Below are 23,729 nucleotides of genomic sequence, written 5' to 3'. Positions count from 1 at the left end.
CTGGAGCTGCTACTTCTCAATCAAGTAGCTCCTCAGCTTGCCTCAGAAGGGCTGAGTCCACTCTGCTTATCAAAAGCACTCAGCAGATTGTATGGTCACCCATCCAAGTGCTAGCACAGCCCAACAGCACTTAACTTTGATGATTTCATGGGAACTGGTGTTAACACAGAGGCAAGGCCATTGGTCTAACCCAATATTCTGCTAGTGCTAAAATTGTTAAAGTTGTATATTGCATAATAATATTTTAAAACAGATGGACAGTTACTATTTCCTGTAGTAAAAGCACACTGAAGTGCCAAAGAAGCAGGTATAGACATGCGTATTCAAGTACAGAGATATGTAAATAGACAGAATACAGTGCTGTGATCAGCAATGCCTATATAAGACAACAAGTGTCTGGAGCAGTTGTTAGATTGGTTACTGCTGCTACAGTTGCGGGTTATCAAGATTTAAGTGAGTTTGAAAGTGGTGTTATAGTCAGTGCACAAGTGATGGAACACAGCATCTCTGAGGTAGCGATAAAGTTGGGATTTTCCCATATGACCATTTCATGAGTGTTCCATGAATATCAGGAATCTGGTAAAACATCAAATCTCTGACATCGCTGAAGCTGGAAAAAGATCCTGCAAGAATGGGACCAATAACAACTGAAGAGAATCGTTCAACATGACAGAAGTGCAACTCTTCCGCAAACTCCTGCGTATTTCAATGCTGAGCCATCAACAAGTGTCAGTGTGCGAACCATTCAACGAAACATCATCAATATGGGACTCGTGTACCCTTGATGTCTGCACAACACAAAGCTTTATGCCTCGCCTAGGCCCATCAACACCAACATTGGACAAGTCTTATTTCACATTGTATAAAGCAGGTGGACATGTAAGGGTATGGAGAGAACTCATTAATCCATGGACCCTGCATGTCAGCAGGGGACTGTTCAAGCTGGTAGAGCCTCTGTAATGCTGTGGGGCATGTGCACTTGGAGTGATATGGGATGCCTGATATGTCTAGACAGGACTCTGACGGTAGACACATGTGTAAGCATCCTGTCTGCTCATCTGCATCCATTCATGTCCATTGTGCATTCTGACAGATTTGGGCAATTCCAGCAGGACCGTGTGACACCCCATACATCCAGAATTGCTGCAGAGTAGCTCCAGGAACACTCTTCTGAGTTTAAACACTTCTGATGGCCACCAAACTCCATAACTTGAACATTATTGAGCATATCTGGGATGCCTTGCAATGTGCTGTTCAGAAGAGATCTCCACCACCTCGTACTCTTATGGATTTATGGACAGCCCTGCAGGATTCATGGTGTCAATTGCCTCCAGCACTACTTCAGACATTAGTTGAGTCCATTCCATGTCATGTTTCAGCCCTTCTGCATGCTCGCAGGGGCCCCACCAATTTCTTTGGCTCTTCAGTGTAAATTCAAAAAGTCATGAGGATCTCTATTACCTATCACTTCATTTGACTTCTTCTATACCTCACTGTACCTAGGTTCATAAAAAGATGAAAGAGGACAAATAAAGTAGTGTACTAAACTATTCTAAAAAGACTGGGTCCATTCAAATTTTGATGCAACTCATATTTTTACTTTCATTATGAAAGCTATCATGTACATCTAGCAGTAATTTCTGTTTTGACAGTACTATTAATAAATGGTTACAGAATACCATTCTGTCAGCTTACAGGGATAGTAATAAGTATCAAATTTTAAACTTTAAAACAAGTTACAAATTTAATGTACAACAGTTACATCAGCAGAAAAAATCAACAACTTTATTTTCAGTAATATTAAACTTTTAACAAATGTTTCATTGTAATGAAAAATATACAACATTTTTATTGTAAATACAACACTGAATTTTCTTGCATTTTAAAGAAGCATAATTACTTAATATAACAGCATTTATAGTACAATGGAAATAAAACCTCAAACTTCTTTAGAAGATGTAAATACAGAATGCCTACAGACCTACAGAACACCTTTTAAAAAATTAAAAAATGCAAAATATACAAAACATACTATGAGCAAATACTGCTGTTGAATGTCAGATTTTGTAGATTGTGGTCCCAAATTGAGCCTAATAATTTCCCATCATAACATACATTCTCCATGGACGGAACTTCTGTAACTGTCATAAGGGCTTTAACATGAGCGAATCATTTTTTTGAAGTTATGATGTGAATTTTTCAATCAGATCTCATTATCTACAACACCACTCAGTAAATGTGTCAACAGCAAAAACTAATCAGTAACACTTTACAACAATATGCAGTTCTACAAATACAAACCACTCTTTCTCAAAAGTATCTTTGAAAGTATTATTTCTGTAAGTCTGAAATTATAGTTTTGCATAATTTTAAGAACCTTTTTTCTATTTGTGTATTTAGAACAGTCCCAGATGACATCTAAAATTACATCTCACTTTGTTACATAAACACTGTGGTCACAATTATTTCAAGATTTTCAACAATTCCATAAAATTATCTATGCAGATTGATAAATATGGCACAAAATTTTTTAATCAGTAGTCACTTACAGATAATTGTGATTTATGGCAATTATCTGTAAGTGCCTCTGCTTCACATTTCTTAAGAAAAATAACGAAATATGCTTTTTGCTACAAGAAAATACATGAAAACAACTAATCTCATTAAATAATATTGTGCATTCACAAGTAACTTTAAAATTATTTTAATTCAGAGAAAAGACATGAACTCATTCCTGTTGGATTGTATAAAAATTGGGCAAATCAAGTTTTTTCTTTATGTAGGTTACAATTTTAATGTAAATGAAACCATTGAACAGACCAATTGCATGATTATTATATTCTGAGCTATGGAATAACAATTTTGTTTCTGACAAAAGACTTGTGCATTCATTATTTTAAACTGACAATCCAAGATTCAAACAAGCTTGGAGGTTCACGAACACCCGATACCATAAAAGCTGCTTTACATTTTTCTACTCGTTTTGCCACGATTTGCTACACTTTCCATCTCAAAAATATACACTGTTTAAACCACATAAGATTTTGATTATATGTAATCTCATTTGGAAACACCAAGCCATGCCACTCTGACATTATATAATATGTCAACAGAAGTTTTATAAGAAATCAAGAATCCAGATATAATTTCAGACAACATATATGGGATGAAACTTCCAAATATTTCGAAAATGAAATGATTTTAGTCTCGATACAGTCCACATTTTGCCACTCATCTGTTTCATAGCCATGCTAAAACAAAATGAAAGTATTTTGACAAATGAATCTTAAAAACAGTAACATTAACTATAAAGGTTTTTTTCTGATTAGTTTTTTATGTATTATCTATAAACACTGATTAATCACCTCTAACATTATCGCTTTGTTACCAACACCTAGAACATCAGCAATGAAAAATCTACTTAAGTTGTGAGCTTTACATTTAGGTATTTACTTTTGAGCTTTGTGCAAGCCATAATGTACAGGAACTTAGTTTGCTTGATAAAAATAGAGTTCTGCTTTGTGCATAATTATTTGCATAGCTACAGTACAGATATTTTAGTTTTAAAACTGCAAATCAAAGAAGTGGTTTTTCATTCCAGCAAAAACTTTGTTTTCAGAATGATGAAATTCTTTTAAAATATTATAGAATGGAACTTACCAATCTCCATTTTTAAACACTCAGTTTAATAGTATTTTTTTGCCTGGGAATCATTTTACAAACACTTTGTTTCAATTATTTATTAGCTGCCATCTACACAGTTGAGATTATATGCTGTTCGGGTTCAAGGATTTCATACCTCTCAGCGCTACTGTTGCTGTCATCAGTAAGTGAATTTTCTAAGGAATCTAGATAAGTCTCTATTTTTTCCAACAAATTTGTGGCAACTCCAGCAAATTCTTCCCACTGCTGGTAGCTCAGTGATTCAGCCACTGCTTCTGCAGTCTCTGTTCCTTCAACAACACCAAAGAGACGCTCTTCATCTGCAAATGATTAAAATGCACATAACCACATTTCTGTTGTACAATTATGAGTTCAACATGAATATTTTCTATTGTATCAAGGCACCTAAAAGAACTATAGAATTACGAGACAGAATGGTGAACCATAAGGAGGCAGAATACTTAATACTGACAGGAAACACAAAAGTACAATAAAATATGCTAGCTGCTGGAACTATTAGTCACTTCCTTGGGAAGAAAAGAGGGATAACATGAGGACAATTAGAAAGGAAGAAGAAGCCACTCATATCCCATGAAGAGAGCCACTTGTTGTGAACATGAGGGGAGACAAAGGTTCCTGTAATGTTATATGTATTTGTTGACAGTATTAAGCATTCACTAGCCATTCTGTCTCATAATTTTATTGTATACTAGCTGAGTACCTGGCACTGCCTGGGTAAAGCATTTCTTTCGGTTCTATCAGTCCATCTCCTTCTTCTCCTCCCCCCCCCCCCCCCTCCTCTTTGCCTATCTCCTTCTCTCACCTCTCTGTTCATCTCCTTCTTCCCCCTCTCTATGTCCACCTCCTCCTCCACCCACCACTCTATGTCCATCTGCTCCTACCCTCTTTCTGCTATCTGCTCTTCCCTCCTCTGTTCATCTGCGCCTGCACCTTCTATCTCCTCAACCATCTTCTTCTCTGCCTTTTCCTTGTCCACCTTCTCCCCCCCCCCCCCTCTATCCATCTTCTCCTCCCTCCTCTTCTGTCCATCTCCTCCTTTTCCCTTTCTCTGTTCATCTCCTCCTTCCCCCTCTCTGTCTGCCCATCTCTTCCTTCCACATTCTCTCTCCATATTAACATCCCCACCATATTAGGAGGTTTCTGGTTCTTATATCCACAGCATTTCTTTCCAGATAGTATGTAACATGTGTACCAAGCTTGGTTGAAATTGATCCAGGAACATAGGAGGAGCTTTCTACCCATGGCTTACCCCACATATGAGGTACAATTTTGCAGGTAGTATTAGTCCAATTCATGTGGTTTTTCATTGTTGTGTAGGCATATTGGATGTTTAGTCTGCCATCAGTTTTTCAAGAAGGTTACATGTGTTTGCTTATGAGCGGCAATTACTGATTTCTTTTAAAAACTGATCAGATAATTTGCATTAAATTTTGATATAAACTGGAATAAAATCCAAAAATGCTTTAGAATGTTGAATATTGCTTTTGGTGAGTAAAATGAGGGTTTATGAGTGGTATAAGCATTTCTAAGATGGCCATTAAGAAGTTCTAGATGAGAAGCATTCTAAGATATCCCAGCACATCAACAACTGATGAAAACATGGAGAAAGTGAAATAAATGATCATAAACAATCATTGAATCACAATCAGACAAGCTGCTTATGATGTTGGCATATCAACTGGCTCATGCCATGCTAAAGATGGTGATTTCTGAGCAAAAGCAGTGGTGAACTGAAGCAGCTTAGGAGTCACTAATACGTTAACAATGATACAGAACTACTGAAATGTGTCACAACAGGTAACAAAACGTGTGTGCTGGTATAATGCTGAAACTAAGTTTCAATGATACCAGTGGAGGCATTCTGGATTGCCAAGACTGAAATAAGCTCAGTAAGTGTGGTCATATGTGAAGGTCCTTCTCACCGTTTTCTTTGATTTTAATGACGTGGTGCATCATGAGTTCTGACAAAAGGTCAAATGATTATTAAGGATGACTACTTATAACTTCAATGTCATTTGCAGGAAGCCACATTGCTGCTGCATCTGTTTGGCTAACTTTTCAGGAAATAACATATGGTTTGTGTAGTGGCACTATTTGATGTCACTGTGGAAATCAAAAAGCTGGTGCAAAATTATTGTCAACTGCTGTGATGCCACTATCCAAGGTGATCTGTCATCAGAAGTGTGCTCTGGCAAGACCACCCTTGAATAAGATGGCCCAGGACTAAATCAGACCTTGAACATTTTCTTAAGTAGATGAGATTGCAGGCTTTCAACCATGGAACACTTACAACTACTAATGCAAATCAGGCAGGGTAACCAGGAGCTATGCCTAATGAAAGCTGTATAAGAGACAGTGCAAGGGTTAGTGAATGGAAGAGGAACGTCTCCTGCACCACTGGTGTTTATGACTTCGCCACAATGTAGTGACTGATGTGAAGTGTGGAGTGATACCATCAATGACTGGGAAAGATTTCTGGTCAGGAAATCCTGAAAAGTGTCACCTAATACAGATAATGGAGCAATGAATGAATCAGGTGCAACTTGAGCTGCCTGGAATATTTTTTTTACTACAAAAACATTCTTCAACAAAAAATCATTATTACAGCCAAGTCAAATTTTGGCAGCGGCAAAAAAGCCCCAATCAGTCTTATGCTGACTGGTCTGCTGACCTAGATGGATTACATAGGAATTACAGTTTTAAATTTTTGTGCACAAGTAATTATGTGGATTTTTTAATAAGGGAAGTTGTAGTGTGGCTTACTCCTAACTTGAAAGCGAGAAATCATGTACTGAGAAAATGGGATCTTTCTCTGATAGAATTAATGTGAGTAGTTCAAGCCCATGAAGATACCTACAAAGATAAAGTCTTTATATGACAGAAGAAGATGTCATGACAGTAAGCTTTCTGGTACCGGTCATCTGGGATGTCATTCCACCTCCAATGGGGCCCTATTTTGCTCTGCAATCTGGATGGCTCTGTAAACAACAATACCAGTGGGAACAGGCCTCATCAGCAGCAGCACCACTGACCAGAATTCAATGTCTTTCCCTTCGCCATGCACGCAGCTCGTGCCCACATCAGCAGTCAACATGACATGAATGCTGCAAAAAGGGAGACTCACATGACATATGTTTGAATGCTTTCACTATAAATATGTGGAAATGAACAAAGTGAGTGATCAATCTATGGAAGTGCAGACTTCCCAGAATGCAGCCCAGAAAAGGTACTTAAGATATGTTCAATGGCAAACTTCCCATGAGATTACTCTTGGACACCAGTGCTATTGTGTAATTTGTTAAATCAATCTGCAGTGGAACTTCTCTTGATTTTACATTATTCACCATTCTACACCATAAATTCATAGCCCCTGTGAAAAATCCATAAGATCGATGTTAAAAATTCCTTGATTTCACATTTCTGACGAGTAAGGTTTACCTCACTTCTACGTTCTTACTTGACTTCTTCCTGTTTTTTTCCTATTGACATTTGATGTAATTGAATGAGGTGTAAGTGGCACAAAAGATGGGAAGTTTGCACTGTGGGTGGTGGTGGAGTTAAGGGAATATGATAGGCCACTGAGGAGAGGACAGACATGAAAGAGGAAATGTTAATTTATTTAATTATTTTTGTTTTATATACACATCAAATTCCGTAGGACCAAATCGAAGAGCAAATCTCCAAGATCATGGAATGTGTCAGTACATGAAATTACAATATAAAAGTAATAACAGATAAAAATTAAATGTTTATGTACCCGAAAAAAGTTTAAGTAAATGCAATCAACAATACAACAAGAATCAGCTTAATTTTTCAAGGAACTCCTCAACAGAATAGATAGTGACCCATGAGGAAACACTTCAGTTTTGATTTGAAAGCATGTGGATTACTGTTAAGATTTTTGAATTCTAGTGGTAGCTTATTGAAAATGGATGCAGCAGTATACTGCACACATTTCTGCACAAGAGTTAAGGAAGAGCGATCCAAATGCAGGTTTGATTTCTACCAAGTATTAATTGAGTTAAAGCTGCTTATTCTTGGGAATAAGCTACTATTGTTAACAAGCAATGACAGTAAGGAATATATATATTGAGAGGCCCATGTCAAAATACCCAGACTTGTGAACAGGAGGCAACAAGAGGTTCATGAACTTAAGACACTTATTGCCCAAACTGCACGTTTCTGGGTCAAAAATATCCTTTTAAAATGGGAAGAGTTACCCCAAAATATAATACCATACAACATAAGTGAATGAAAGTAAGCAATGTAGACTAATTTTCATGTCAAACAATCACTTACTTCAGATACTGTTCAATAGTAAAAATGACATCATTAAGTCTTTGAACAAGATACTGAACATGGGCTTTCCATGACAGCTTACTATCTATCTGAACACCTAGAAATTTGAACAGTTCAGTTCCACTAATCATACGCCCAGTCTGTGAAATTAAAACATCAGGTTTTGTTGAATTGTGTGTTAGAAACTGTAAAAACTGAGTCTTACTGTGATTTAGCATTAGTTTATTTTCTACAAGCCATGAACTTACATCACGAATTGCACTATTTGAAACTGGGCCAATGTTGCACACAGCATCCTTTACTACCAAGCTAGTGCCATCAGCAAACAAAAATATTTTAGAGTTACCCATAATAATAGTGAAAATATCATTTACATAAATAAGGAACAGGACTGGCCACAACACTGATCCCTGGGGCAGCCCCCACTTGGACCCCACATCACAGCCATTCTCAACACTATGAATAATGACCTTTTACTGTCTGTTGCTGAAGTAAGAGGTGAACCAATTGTAAGCTACTCCCCGTATTCCGTAATGGTCCAACTCCTGGAGCAATATTTTGTGACCAACAAAATCAAACGCCATAGTTAAATCAAAAAATATGCCTAGTGTCGAAACCTTTTGTTTAATCCATCCAGTACCTCACAGAGAAAAGAGAATATAGCATTTTCAGCTGTTAAATGACTTCTAAAGCCGAACTGTAAATTTGATAGCAAATCGTGTGATATTAAATGATCAATTATCTTTACATACACAGACCTTTCAATCACTTTAGAAAACACTGATGACATAGAAATAGATCTAAAATTGTCTACATTATCCCTTTCTCCCTTTTTATAAAGCGGATTTACTACTGAGTACTTTAATCGCTCAGGAAACTGACAATTCCTAAAGGAAAAATTACAAATATGGCTAAATACAGGGCTAAAATGTGCAGCACAGTACTTTAATATCCTACTAGGCACTCCATCATATCCATGAGAGTCCTTAGTCTTCAATGATTTAATTATTGACTCAATCTCCCCCTTGTCTGTATCACAGAGGTGTATTTCAGACATCAATCTCGGAAAGGCATTTGCCAAGAGAGTTACACGATTCCCTGTAGAAACTAAATTTTTATTTAATTCACCAGCAATGCTAAGAAAATGGTTGTTAAATACTGTACATATATCTGATTTATCAGTAACAGAAATATTTTTACCACGAACTGACTTCATATCTTCGACCTTGTGCTGCTGAACAGACACTTCCTTCACAACTGACTATATGTTTCATCCTGTGAATTAGCTATTTTGCATACCACATACTGTTACTGGGTGTTGATTTGTTATGTCACACAACAGCCAGCACAACCGCCACACCATGCTTACACACATAAAATGAACTCACCTGCTGGATGTGTGGAGAGGGGGAGTGGCTGTTCAATGACAGGAGTAATGTAATCCATGATTGGTGTTGCCAGCACAACTTGCATCATTTGACTTCACCATACAATTAGAATACAACTACTGCTACGTTGTGGCAACAATGAAAAAATAGGACAGTTAACGCAAAGTGTTCCAGACCGAGCCAATATGTGATGAAGGGGCTCAGCTGCCATCTTTTCATGTGCCACTTATAACTCAGTCTGATCTTTTTGCATGTATTTCAGATGTACTGTATTCAGCAACAATATTGATCATGAACCTTTTAAATGCAAACACTGAGTCTTAAAGAATATGCTCAGTCAGACTCAAGGAAACCACAGTCATTTCCAGCTAGTGAGCTGTTATTGGCTGGCGACTTGTTACATCACACAACAGCCAGCACAACCACCACACCGCACTTACACACATAAAATGAGCTCACTTGCTAAATTTGTGGAGAAGGGGAGTGACCGTTCAGTGACGGGAGTGCAGGTAAGGGTGCTGAAAATATACTTTTTGTATAGATCATATGCTATGGAAGAGATGTCACATGGAAATAGAACAAAGGTTTTGCAAAAGCACATTTTAAAGACTTTCATGTTGCAACAACTACATATACCACTCACATATATACTTTGCACCACACACTGTAGATTGTAAAGATTGGCAGAAGTGATACAAGGCAGGCAGCAAATCGGTAGCACCTGAGCTTTCTTTTAAATTTATATTTTACAAGTGTAGAGAAATTTACTGAGCTGAATTCTAATAAGATTGTAACATCAATTGGGGAAGTAAACTCATTTTTTCACATCTCTGTTTCTCTCATCGACTCTAAAGTAACATTTTGATGACACTGATTATATGAAATGTGGCTCGTAAGAAAAGCATTAAATAATAACAGCAATGGTGACAAAATTTGTCATTAAGCAGATGTCCACATTTATGTTAATGATTTAACCACTTAGCTGCTGTGATATTTTTGGTTTAATTCACTATGTTCATGAATTTTTGCTTTTTTCTGAATGAGCACAAAGGAAAGATTTCTCAAAAATGTGAGTTTTGATGCATAATTTGTGGTCATAGCATATCAGAAAATAACTTGATTGCCTTGTATCCAGATACCAATTTCAATTTTTTGACTAGTTTTTACTTGCTGTTACATATTGTGATTTTTTAAGAACTGATGAAATTCATTACCACAAATTATTCTATGAATATAATCCTGTACATTTAATTTTCTTTGCTTACACAGAGTTTATACATGGCATTAGAGGGGATTACAATTTTTTAATAATATATGACAATTACATATGTTTTTGCTCCTATTTTGGAGGTTTTAACGTTTTCCTTGATTCTGCATTTTCCTCGGTTTTGAGTTTTTAATGTCTGGACTGCACAGAAACATAAAATAAGGGCTTCACTCTACTTACTTAAGTTTAGGGTTAGCACCCTCTTTCTCTCATCTGAGACAAATCTTTGGGACTACAAAAGTGATTGTGTTCCTTTGCTAGGAAAATTCTGCATATGCCATCTGAAGGGCCTGAAAGACTCTCTAGGATAGATATGCATACATCTTCTCATCTGGTTTTGGGAAGACAACTGATTTTGAGGTTCACATAACTCTTAAAGTAATGGCTGCACCATATGTTTTCATCTTGTCACTGATAATAGTCCATTGCTTACCTTTTTGGCCCTAAGCATCACTGACTAGACTGGAGCACCCATTGCCTCCAGTGGTGGATGCTGTACTTGTCTAAGATTAATTATACTATCCACTACTTAAAAACAAATGTGGATGCACTGTCCCAATTCTGCATGGGATCAATCCAGCCTTCAATGAATATGGGATTGTTTCAAGCTTGTTTTAGATATGGATTTGGCCATTTCAACACTTCCTTAAAATTGCATGATATCATGGCAGAACCCACAAGAACCTGATGTTATGTCGTCTCACTCATTTTCTACAACACAGATGGGCAGACACGCCTTCCAGGTCCAAATTACATCCCTGCTGGCCATGGGGGCATGAACTACACCTAAGCTAAGAGGTTGTTTGTGGGTTTCAAATGAGGACCACTGCCTCATCCTAATTCTTCCCTCTTTTCTGCCATGAGTGCCGTGCCTCCTGCACTCTGTCCATTGGGTCATATCCTTGATTAAAAGTTTGATGTGACAATATGCATTCAAGCCAAATATTGATGCTGGCTTCAAGGACCTGGTCTGCCAATTTTTCCCCTGTCAGCCCCATAAATCTGCACCTCCACAGCAGTTCCCTCCCTGGCCGTGGCAGTTTATCCATTTAGATTTTGCTTGTCCACGTTTGGGCTCTATGTGGTTGGTTGTGATTAATTCCTTTTCTCATTTCCATTTTGTGCTCTGCATGTCTCAGGCCACTACTGCTTCTACTATCATGGCCTTACAAAAGTACTTGGCCTTGAAGGCAATCCACACACCTAAGCTTCTGATAATGGAATTGCATTTACCTCTTTCAGACTTTATGCCTTCAACTGATACCTTTTACGATTTTAAATGGTTTTGTGTCTGTAACAGGATTCAGCACACCAGCACCATGAATGTTCACCTGTCTTCTAACAGTCATGCAGAATTCTTTATCAGCACTTTCAAAACCTAACTCCACAAGGAAATGACATCCAACACCACATCTAAAGCCTCTTTAGTTTACTAGCAACTTGCAGTGCCACTTTGATTGAGGGCCACAGCTTGGCAGAGTAGCTACATTGCCACCTTCATCACACCTTTTTGGACATTCTGTACCCATTACCAGTGCACTTGTTGCTGAGGTGCTCTTCTGTGTGGGCACCCCAGTGTGAGCCCGTCAGTTTGGTTTGCAACTGACTTAGACCGACAGGATGATCTTTGTTCCCCATGGGTCCATGCCGTATATTTATTTATTTATCTTATTTATCCATCAGTTGACAATAAATATTGTATGGATGTTGTCAAGCCATTTCAAAGAAATGGACACAAAAAATATATACGTAAAAAAGTACAAAACAAAATAATACAATAAGGTTAATAATAATACAATGAAAGTAATATAGCCTAAATACATCCCTGCTTGTTATTTTAAATGCATAGTATGTTTTTCATAAGGCTTTAGTTTTGTCCTCCCTAAACGGCAAGTCCTTATATACACGCCGGCCGGTGTGGCCGAGCGGTTCTAAGCACTTCAGTCTGGAACCGCGCGGCTGCTACTGTCGCAGGTTCGAATCCTGCCTCGGGCATGGATGTGTGTGATGTCCTTAGGTTAGTTAGGTTTAAGTAGTTCTAAGTTCTAGGGGACTGATGACCTCAGATGTTAAGTCCCATAGTGCTCAGAGCCATTTGAACCTTATATACACAACATTGCTTAAGTATATATTTACATCACACAACAGCTGTCCTTAAAGTATGTAAATGTAATGAATAATTAGGTAATGAATGATTAGGTACATATTGAGTATTTTCCATTTTGCCTTTATAAATATCATCAGAAAAAATTTATTGACCTACATAGCCATTAACACAATAAAAACATTGTTCTACTAGAAATTTTTTAAATTCTGTTTTAAATTTGTTATCATCTTATAACTGCCTGATGTTGACTGGCAGAGCGTTGTACAGTTTTGCACCAATATGGCTCACATGCCTTTGTGTATTCGTTCTTTTTGTTCAGTGAGTATGGAGTGCTGCGCTATTATGGGTATTGTCGTTATGAAAGTCGTCATTTGTCTGAAAATCTGCAATGTGGGTCCTGACATACAATACGCATTTGTATATGTATAATGATGGTATAGTATGTATTCTAAGCTTTTTGAATATGGGTTTGCAGTGTGTCTGTGGATGACTGTGAGTTATTATTCAGATGGCCCTCTTCTGCAACAAAAAAATTTGTTTTAGGCGCCCTGTTGTGGAACCCCAAAATATTATTCCGTATGTGGCAAGAGATTGAAAATAGCTGAAATATGCCATTCTGGCACCCTCTGAGGTACAAACATTTGCAATAATTCTGAGAGCAAAACAGGCTGAATTAAGTTTCTGTGCAAGTTTTATTACGTGGTCATTAAAATTTAAGTTTTCATCCACATGAATCCCCAGGAATTTTGTGGATGTCACTCTGTCTAAGGCTTTGTCACCCCACACCAGATCGAGATTTACATTTTGACATCTTTTCCCAAACTGCATATAATTTGTTTTATTTACATTCAATGTCAACTTGTTTGCATTGAGCCAAGAGTGGATGTAATTTAGTACTTTATCAGCAGTTGTTGGTAGCCATTGCTTTGGTGCACTTATTATCACACTAGAATCATCTGCAAATTTTATTGCTTTGGTTGCATCATCTGAGGTGTGAAAATCATTTATGTAGACAAGAAACAATATGGGCCCTAGGATGCAGCCTTGTGGTACTCCTATTTCTACACTTTTTGCCTCTGATACTGAATTTATTTTGTGGTTGGAGTAAGTTGATGTCAGTCCTACAACCTATGTTCTGTTTTTTAGGTATAATTCAAACAATTTTTTTCCTATCCCATGTATACCCAATTTTAGGTATAATTCAAACAATTTTTTTCCTATCCCATGTATACCCAACGATTCCAATTTTTCTAAGAGAATGTCGATTATTTGTTCAGTGTAGCACATTACTGCTGTTTCGGAATTTTTACGTGCTTGGAAACCATGCTGATTTCTGTTAAGTAAATTATGGTCATTTAGATATGTGTTGATTCGGTACTTCATCAGTTTTTCTAATATTTTTGAAAATGCTGGGAGGAGATATATTGGGCGATAGTTTTCTACCTTATACTTGTCGCCGTTTTTAAATAATGGCTTCACTTTTGAAATTTTCAGCCTTTCTGGAAAAGCTCCTTCACTGAATGATAAATTGGCTATGTGTGCAAAGGGCTTTGCGATTTGTGGTGCTGTCCTTGTTATGATTGACACAGGCACCTCATCTATGCCCGCCGGCATTTTGGGCTTCAAGCTTTGTATCACTTTCAACAATTCACCCTCATTTGTTGGCTCTACCCTCATCCTACAAGCTGTTTTTGGATATTCAGGTTTTTCTTCGTTTGTAAATTTTAAGCTTAATGAAGCTGTTGCATTTATGAAATAATTGTTAATATAATTTGGCAAATCTTGTTTATTAATATTGACATTTTTTAAATTTTTGAGGCTAATGTCTTGGTTTTCACAACTATTCCCCGTTTCAGTCTTCACAATACCCCATATGGCTTTTGATTTGTTTTCAGACTGTCTTATAAAACTATCATTACTCACGAATTTTGCTTTAGCAATTACTTTTCTATATACCCTCTTGTAATTCCTGACATATTCTATGAATTGTGGGTCTGTGGATGTTTTCATTTTAGAAATTAGTCTCTTTAGAGTTCCACAGGAAGTTTTGATGCCAGCTGTGATCAAAGAACTTGGATCTGTATTGCCAAGTGACCTGTTTTTTGACAGCTTTTTTGGAAAACACATTTCAAAATATCCCATGAAAATGGAAGAAAATGTGTTATATGCATCATTTGTATTTGTTAGGGATAGCACTTCTGCCCAAGCCTCATTAGTTAGCATATTTATGAATTCTACACAGTTCTCTGTAGAAAAATTTCTTTTATACATGAGGTGTGTTTTTTTCTCTTTCAGTGGCCTTGAAGGGATTTTGGGGACAAGAGCATTGTGGTCTGATTATCCCAAATCAGCATTTATTACTTCAACTTCTGTGCGTCCTACGTTTGAAAATATATTACCAATAAGACTGACTGTATTATTTGTTATTCTTGTGGGTGTGTGTATGTGTGGAAGCAGGTTGAAACTACATAACAGATTTAGGAACTGGTCTTTTAGCCTACTTTCACTCATAAGATTAATATTGAAGTCCCCACACACAACTACAGTGGCTCTATCGGTGAACAGAGTGTTAAGCAATATTTCTAATTGGTTAAAGAATATGTCTGCATCACCAGTAGGTGGTCTGTATATTGCTATGACTATGACTTTTCCCTGTATTTCATTCAACTGCACAGCTGCAGCTTCAAAATGATTTTCCACACTCAATGATTCAGCTTCACACCTTCTTTTACAGCTGATACTTGGTTTGGTAAATATACATACACCTCCATTTTTGGTATTTTTCTACAATATTGGCTTGCCAACTTAAACGGATGAATATTAATGCTACTTAGTTCAAAACTTCTGCACCAATGCTCCACAATGCACATGCAGTCAATATTTGCACTGTTCATAGCTACCTCAAGTTCTAATGATTTATTTCTAAGACACTGAATGTTTAAGCTTAGAATCTGCAGGTGATGAGGATGAGAACTGGTTACATTTGTATTTACATTTTGTGGTGTCATACTCCGTTCCTTGCCCTGGCGAGGTACCAAAAATCCTCCAGAAGGACAGGTTTTCTGCACCTTGTAGGTCGTTCACTGGGATATGGTGAGTTGCTTGCTGCTGCTGCTGGTGTAGCTCCCGGTGTCATTGATGCTGTCATTTCTGTTGTTGTTGTTGTTGTTGTTGCTGTTGATGATGATGATGATGGTGTAGCTGTTTCTGATGCTTCAGGTGTTGATTCTGTTGTTATTGATATGCTTCCTTGTGAACTGCTAGCACTTGGGGTGTTTTCTTGCAATGTCAGAACATCACACTTGTCTTGTAGTGGTGATGCTTCATTTTCAGATTCACCAAGTAGTTTGTGGGTCTTGTCCTTGAGGGTAATTATGTTTTAAGTGTCACAACTTACTTTCGTTTTGGCATTTACTATTTCTATTATTTTTGCAATTACGAAATTTTTTCCTAATCTATTTAAGTGGAAACCATGTCTAGTATGGAATCTCCTTCTTAGTTTGCTTATATCAATGAAAGTCACATTTTAGAATCATTTGCATATCTGTTTCATCTCACTATTTGCACATTCCACTTCTTTGTTAACGCAGGACCATTCCGATAGGTCATGATGATGTGGTACTGAAAAACAATGACGTTAGTACATCTTAGTTCATACAGTCGCCTTTTTAGTGAAAGCAACAGATCTTGTTTTTCGTTTCTTGCAACGTCGTTTGTTCCTGCCAGGAAAACGGCAAAGTCTTTGATGCTTAAAGTGGGAATTTGTTTGTGGCTTATTGCAGTTGCTGTGCAGAATTTCACACCTAGTTTCACCATGGAAGTTAAGTTCACATTGCTTTTATTACGAAAGTCAGTAGCTATGTTTTGCCCTTGGCTGTCTGAATATATTTCGATTTTTGTAATTGTTTTGGAGCTACAAAATGTAGGCCTAACTGAGCTGTTTATTTCCTCTTTCTTTTTCACACAAGCCGATAATCCATCGGAACTACATAAGGTCAGCAGATGTTTGTTTACTAAATTTACGTCGGATTTCTTATTTTTCTGCGTCAACGAATTCTTTTGTTCTGGCTTATTTACAAGATCCTTTTGCTTTTCACATGGTTCATGAGCACTATCACTAAACACTGCACTTCCACAATCTGTTGTGGAAAGTACTTGAAATAAGTTGTCGTGCACGAAGCTTACATTTATTTCACAGTTCTCTTGCTCTTGTACTTTTTGTCTGCGGCCATTGCACTTCACCTTTGTCCATTTTTCGGAAACTGTCGAACTATCTTGCAGAAAACGTGGCGTGTTCACTTCGGATTTTCTTTCTTGAATTTTAGTAATATCCATTTTCAGGGCACTGATTACGAACTGTAGGCTACTAATTCGTTCATTTAGCTTCATAATTTTGCCCATGCAGTTTTCACACGATTTCTTTTTTGTTGCAAAATTTACGTTTTTGTGGAGAGACACATTTCGAACTTTTACCTTTGACGCCATCTTGCAATTGGATGATACTGATGAGATAACACCAGAGTTTGGCATATAAGCCAGACCTGGTCTGGTCTGAGCCGGTTGTGATGTGACCTGTGGAGCACATGTTGAACATGCTACTGGTTTGGCTAAGGTGTTTATATTGTGGACTCTATTTGTCATAGATAGAAGTTTGATATGGTGTGGCCTCAACTTTGCTTTGGAATATGTACTTCAGGTATCTTGCACTGTTTTTTTAAATTATCTTCCTGTATATCATTTACATGATGTAGGAACTGTCACAACAAAGTTATCATACTAGTACAAGTACTACAGACATAATAATGGAATATCACTTTCAAGGCATTTTTTAAAAGTACAAGTTTAGGCATACAAATTAAAATTTTTGGCAATAAATTTACACACAATCAAAGTACTCATCTATGTCATAGAAAGTTTTGCTTAAAAGGTAATTTTTAAGTTCAGTCTTAAATTTTACTTCATCTGTTATTGCCTTCATGTACACTGGCAGAGCATTGTAGAGTTTTATTGCAAAATAACTTACATGCTTTTGGGTTTGTGTTGTCCTTACCCTTTCTACATACAAATTCTTACGAGTTCTAGTATTATAATTATGGCAGTCCTCATTTGTGCGTAGATTTTTCATATGTGCTCTTGTACACAGAATGCTTTTAAAAATATACAGTGATGGTATTGTGAGTATATGCAGTTCTTTGAAAAGGGGCCTACAATGAGTTCTTGGAGAGTTATGTGTTATGATTCGTACAGCTCTTTTCTGAAATTTGAAGATATCTGTTAAGCTTGATTTAGTTTTACCCCAGAACACTATGCCATAAGACACGATGGACTGAAAGTAAGCAAAATACACTAGTCTAGTACAGTCTGTGCTGCATACTCTAGATAATATCCTCAATGCAAAACATGCCGAATTGAGCCTGTGGGATAAGTACTTGAGAGGGTCTTTCCAGCTTAAGTTTTGATCAATGTGCATGCCCAAAAACTTTGTGGATTGTACACTCTCTATCTTCATATCCATTAGTTTTAACTGGAGGTCCATATCTTGAGTTGCTTTGCCATACTGTATATAATTTGTTTTACTTAGATTAAGTGTTAACTCATTAGCATTAAACCAATGTTGAATATATTTCAGGACTATATCAGTTGTGGTGGTTAATGATTTTTTATCATCACTTATAATTATGCTAGTGTCATCTGCGAACAACATTATTTTGGTAGAAATATTAGGATTTTTTATGTCATTTATATAAAGCAAGAATAATAAGGGACCGAGAACACTGCCCTGTGGGACACCTATTTCCAATTTCTTTGCATCTGAGACCCACTTGATTTTCTGATTTTTATGCTCTGTGATGATTTCTACCACCTGAGTTCTATCTTGAAGGTAAGATTCAAACCACTGCTTCACAACTCCCCTTACACCTATTGCCTCCATCTTGTTTAACAGAATTTTGTGATTTATTGTATCAAAAGCTTTAGATAAATCTAAGTTAATTCCCACTACACATTTTTTAGTGTCGAGACTCCTGACAATCTCTTTGGTATAGGCATGGATAGCTGATTCTGTGCTGTGGCCTGAGCGAAAGCCATGTTGATTGCAGTTTAGAAGTTTGTGAGCATCTAAGTAATTTATGAGTCTGGTTTTCATTAATTTCTCTAGAATTTTTGAAAATGATTGGAGAAGGGATATTGGTCTATAATTTTCTACCTTGTATGGATCTCCTTTTTTAAACAGAGGTCTAACCTTAGAGATTTTCGACCTTTGCTGAAAGACAAATTGGCAATATGTACCAGGGGCTTTATAATTTGTTGGGCAACTTTTTTTATTATTGACACAGGCACTTATCCACACCTGCAGACATTTTTGATTTTAGACTCTTTATCACCTTTAATATTTCATTATCATTTGTGGGAGTTAACAACATACTACTGTCTACTTTTGGGGCTGTTAATTTCTCATGTTTAGTAAAGTTTTTACTTAATGACACTGGTACACTTAAAAAGTAATTATTAATGTAATTTGCCAGAGTTTCATCTTTTAATTCAATATTTTCACTATTTTTGAGTACCATTTCCTGATCCTTGAGGCCCTTACCTGTTTCCCTTTTCACAATTTCCCAAATAGTTTTTGATTTATTGCCTGATTTTCTTATTAATTTATCATTACTTAGTAATTTTGCTTTTGTAATTACTTTTCTATATATTTTTTGTAATTTGTTACATATTCTTTAAACTTGGGGTCAGTCCAACTTTTCAGTCTATAGTTAAGCATTTTCATGGTCCTGAAGGAATTTCTAATACCTGTTGTGATCCAGGAGTTAGCATGTGTATGCCCATATGTGTTTGTTTTGACAAGTTTCTTAGGAAAACACATTTCAAAATTCAACATAAACAGGGAAGAAAAAACATTATATGCAGTGTTTGTGCTAGTTTGTAACAGTACTTCTGCCCATGATTGGTTAGTCAGTGTATTTATGAAGTGACTGCAACTATTTGTGGAGAAGGTTCTTTTGTACATTTGGTATGAACTATTTTTGGTCACAGGGGCTATGGGAAATTTAAGGATAAGTGCATTGTGATCAGATATTCCTAGGTCAATATTTATTACATCTATATCTATGGCATCTATATTTGTGAAGATATTATCTATGAGACTTTTTGAAGAGTTTGTTATTCTTGTAGGGTTAGTTATATGTGGATACAAATTGAAGCTATGTAAAACATTCAGGAACTGATCTTTGGATGCACCTTCAGTCAATAAGTTGACATTAATATCTCCGCTTATGATTATTGTTGATTTTTTATGATGTAATATTTTGAGCAATGCCTCTAACTTATTTCTAAAAATTTCAGGATCACCACATGGTGATCTGTACACTGACATTATTATTAATTTACTCTTTTGCATATTGAACTGTATTGCTGCAGCCTCAAAATGTTTTTCTTCATTCAAGGATTCAGTTACAGTCATACTCTAGGTTTTACATAAATGCAAACACCGCCATGTCTTGTTTCCTTCCTGCAAAAATGGCTTACTAATTTGTATGGGGAAATGCAAATATTTTCTAGTTCATAACTCATGCACCAATGTTCTTGAATGCAAATACAATCTATACTAGCTTCACTGGCTGCAATCTCAAGTTCTAATATTTTATTTTTAATGCATTGTATGTTAAGGCTCATTATTTTTAAATTATTGAAATTAGATTGAGAGGAGTTTGTACTCATGTTTCCCAATGTTACCGGCTGTTCCTTGCCGAGGCTGGGTACCAAAAATCCTTAAGAATTAAACGTTTCCTGCTCCTTGTATTTCTTACCCCTGGACGTGCCACCATACTTCTTGTATCTGTAGTTGTAGCTGCTGTTTCAGTGGATGCTGGAGGTGTTTCTGAAGTTGATGATTCAGTGGATGTTGGAGATGCTGCCAGTTTTGATGCTGAGTCTGGTTTTGTAAGTGATGTTCCAATTGATACTGGAAGTGATGTTCCAATTGATACTGGAACTTTTGCTGAAACTGTATTTTCATTTAAATCTTGAACTACGGTTGGCACTGACGTTACTGTGGACGTTGAAGCTGCGTATGAAGCTGATAAATGAAGCTCCAATGGTGTTGATTTTTCTTCTGTTGATGATATCTGAGTGGCATTTTGTACCACTGTTCTTGCCTCTGTTCTTCTGATTGATGGACTAGTCACAGATTCTGGACTTGATTTTGAACCTGCTGGGGAGGGTGGTACATCTGCTGCTGATGATATAGGTTCAGCTGTTTTTGATGATTTCGACATTACTGACAATTTGGCTGATGTGGCTGCTGTACTCGACGACACTTCAGATTTTTTTACTTCTTCTAACGTCAAAGAATCTTCTGTTGCTACCAATGATTGTGGGACATCAGCTCTTCCTATTTCCGCTAATGTTGATACTTTAATAAGGCCATTTTCAGACAGTGTAATAGTGTTTCGTTCTACTTTAGAGTCTTTAATAGCATTAGATATTTCAGCACTCATGGCTTCTTTCCCTTTCATGTTTCTGTGAAGTCCATGCTCTGTAAAATGCTTTCTGCAATCACTATTTATCCCAACATATGTAGCATTAGGATAACCTCGACATATCTTATCGAAAAGTCTGTTGGCAGTAATAATCTCAGTATTCAAGGAACATTCCATACGTATCTCATGTGAATAAATCAAGGCAGGTGGTAGAGTGCCTAAATTGCCTTTTGCAAAAGTTATGATATTGATATTATTCTCTATTTCAAAAAGTTAAATCTTTACGGTAATAGAGTTACTTTATCCATAGTATATCTCAATTCATTGTTAAAAATAATTAGGACTGTAGAAATTGAAGCAATCAGTATACTTTACACAAAAATTTAATAAATTAAAAATACCACAATTATTTTAAGTAGTGCATCACACGAATTTTCGAGTCAAGTTGAGGCTTACATACTCAGTGTAATGTTGATAGAATACTGACTAAATTAGGTGTACAAAATCACAGATGACAATAACCACATCAGAAGGCTAGAATAATGAAGCTGCAACAAACCTTTTGATGATACAGAATTTTGTATCACAATTTTATGTCATGAATTTTTTAACTATTTTTTTTCTCTTTCTGTAAACATAGCAGAGATTATGACTGCAATAGTTGGAAACTTGAAGTGCCAACCTAATAGTCAAACTGGAAAGCATGCCACATTGCTGGCTGTAGTCTTCTGGAGTCTTAATGGTCCAGCAATTATTACCAATGAAGAATGAAATAAAATACTCTTCTTTGTGAATAACAGTGTCAGTCTGGTCTTTGACACTGTTCAGCTAACCAGGAGCACTGGAAGATCCTAATAGAGGTGGTTAAAGCAATGTGTAAAAAGAAATTAAGGAGGAACATCACATAGTCAAACAACCTGGAAGATTTTACCTTCAGTGACAATGGCTACAAAAGACTGCATATTTACATAAAATGCTTTTATGGGCAAAATGTTTATACCACCCTTAGATGACTGGAAGACCTGTGCAGAAGAAGAGGTAAATTATTTACTGAACTGTCTTTTCTCTCCCAGTGTTGTGATAATGGTGTTATCCACAATGTTGTCAGAATTAGTCAACATTTGCAGACAATGAAAGCCATGAGGATCTACAAAAGGACAATCCAAGCCCTTGTTCGTGTAAAGAGCCATAAAATATGCATGGACTTCAATTATGTTAGAACGTTCAGTCATAAAGAAAGGTTATAATATTTCAATTCAGTGAAGAGAAAAAGTAGTCCAAGAAACAGATGGATAAAGTGCATGGAAAAGACACCATTCTGGACCCAAAATAAGTAGACATGGACCTTTTTTCTGAGGAAGTTGATGGAGAAGCCATCTCAGGTAAGGGTAAAGATCTGAATTTCACAACTCCACCCTAAAGCATTCCAGTTGAAAAATTATCAGTGCTGTCAAAGCATCATTGTTTTCTCTTCTGAATCTTCAGACTGAAGAAGTAAGAGAGAATGTACTGAGAATTCTGTGGAATACAAAACCGACCAAAGTTACATATCAGTGCAGGAAACGAAAGCTCTTACTGACCACAAGAGAAATGCAAACATTGTGGTTGCCAAAGCAGGTAAAAGAAATGCTACTGTTGTTATGGATGCTATGTAACACCACAAAAATATAAATCATGCTCTCTCTCTCTCTCTCTTTCCATATGAAAATTCCTATATCATGTATACGATAAAATGGATGATAATGAATTGAACTGAATATGATGGAACAACTATTTGTTGATCCTGTATGCTATGAGTTAATAAGCGACTCAATGAACAGAATTATTCAAAACTTGAATTTGTTATCTGACTCCAGAGTGGATAGCTCTATTACTAAGAATCTAATGCCTTGAGCAGCTGCCTCACCCAGGATATATGGTCTGCCAAAGACATACAAAGAAGGGTACCTGCGGAGACCTAAAGTGAACAGAATTAACTCAACTTATTTTTAGCAAGTCATTTATCATGGAAAGAAATGTATGGTTGGGAAACAAATGCTTCTATGAAAGGTTCAAAACATGTTTTAAAAATTTTATATATGATGAAGATATCTGCATGTAACATTCCTGTAAGCTTTGATGTGAAATATTTATTTACCAACATCCCGTAGCAGCTACTATGCAGAATGTGAATTGAGTTATGGGCACTTTAAGGTCATTTTAACATGTGCTTCTACAAGCTTTCTCGGTCTATATGATTTACTACTAAATGCACTAGATCAGATTCAGAGTCTTTATTGCCACTGACCACATACAGTAGAGTTGGCTTTTACAGTGATAGCAGTTTACAACAGCAATCAAAGTATTAAAATTACTATTCATATTACATGCACATATCAAGTACCTTGTATACAGCTATAATCTTAAACATTAACATCAGCATTGTCCATATCATAAAACCCTTTTCTATTGTAACTTTAATTTTTTTTAGCAAGTCGTGCAATTTAAATTTGAATGTT

General features: G+C 36.5%; 1 protein-coding gene across 1 annotated transcript in view; it reads right to left on the bottom strand.

Moving 5' to 3' along the window:
• Positions 1-1,915: 1,915 nt before the first annotated feature.
• LOC124711611 (armadillo repeat-containing protein 2) overlaps positions 1,916-23,729 on the bottom strand; it is a 184,276-nt gene continuing 162,462 nt past the window's right edge. Inside the window, exons 17-18 of the mRNA XM_047241775.1 lie at positions 3,800-3,983; positions 1,916-3,251 (exon numbers count right to left, since the gene is read on the bottom strand). Coding sequence (XP_047097731.1) covers positions 3,149-3,251; positions 3,800-3,983 — 287 coding nt within the window. The 3' untranslated portion in view covers positions 1,916-3,148. The remainder of the gene's footprint in view (positions 3,252-3,799; positions 3,984-23,729) is intronic.

The sequence above is a fragment of the Schistocerca piceifrons genome, chromosome 8 (genome assembly GCF_021461385.2).
Source record: "Schistocerca piceifrons isolate TAMUIC-IGC-003096 chromosome 8, iqSchPice1.1, whole genome shotgun sequence".
In the NCBI taxonomy this organism is placed as follows: Eukaryota; Metazoa; Arthropoda; class Insecta; order Orthoptera; family Acrididae; genus Schistocerca; species Schistocerca piceifrons.
This window is presented reverse-complemented; position numbering and strand designations above follow the sequence as displayed.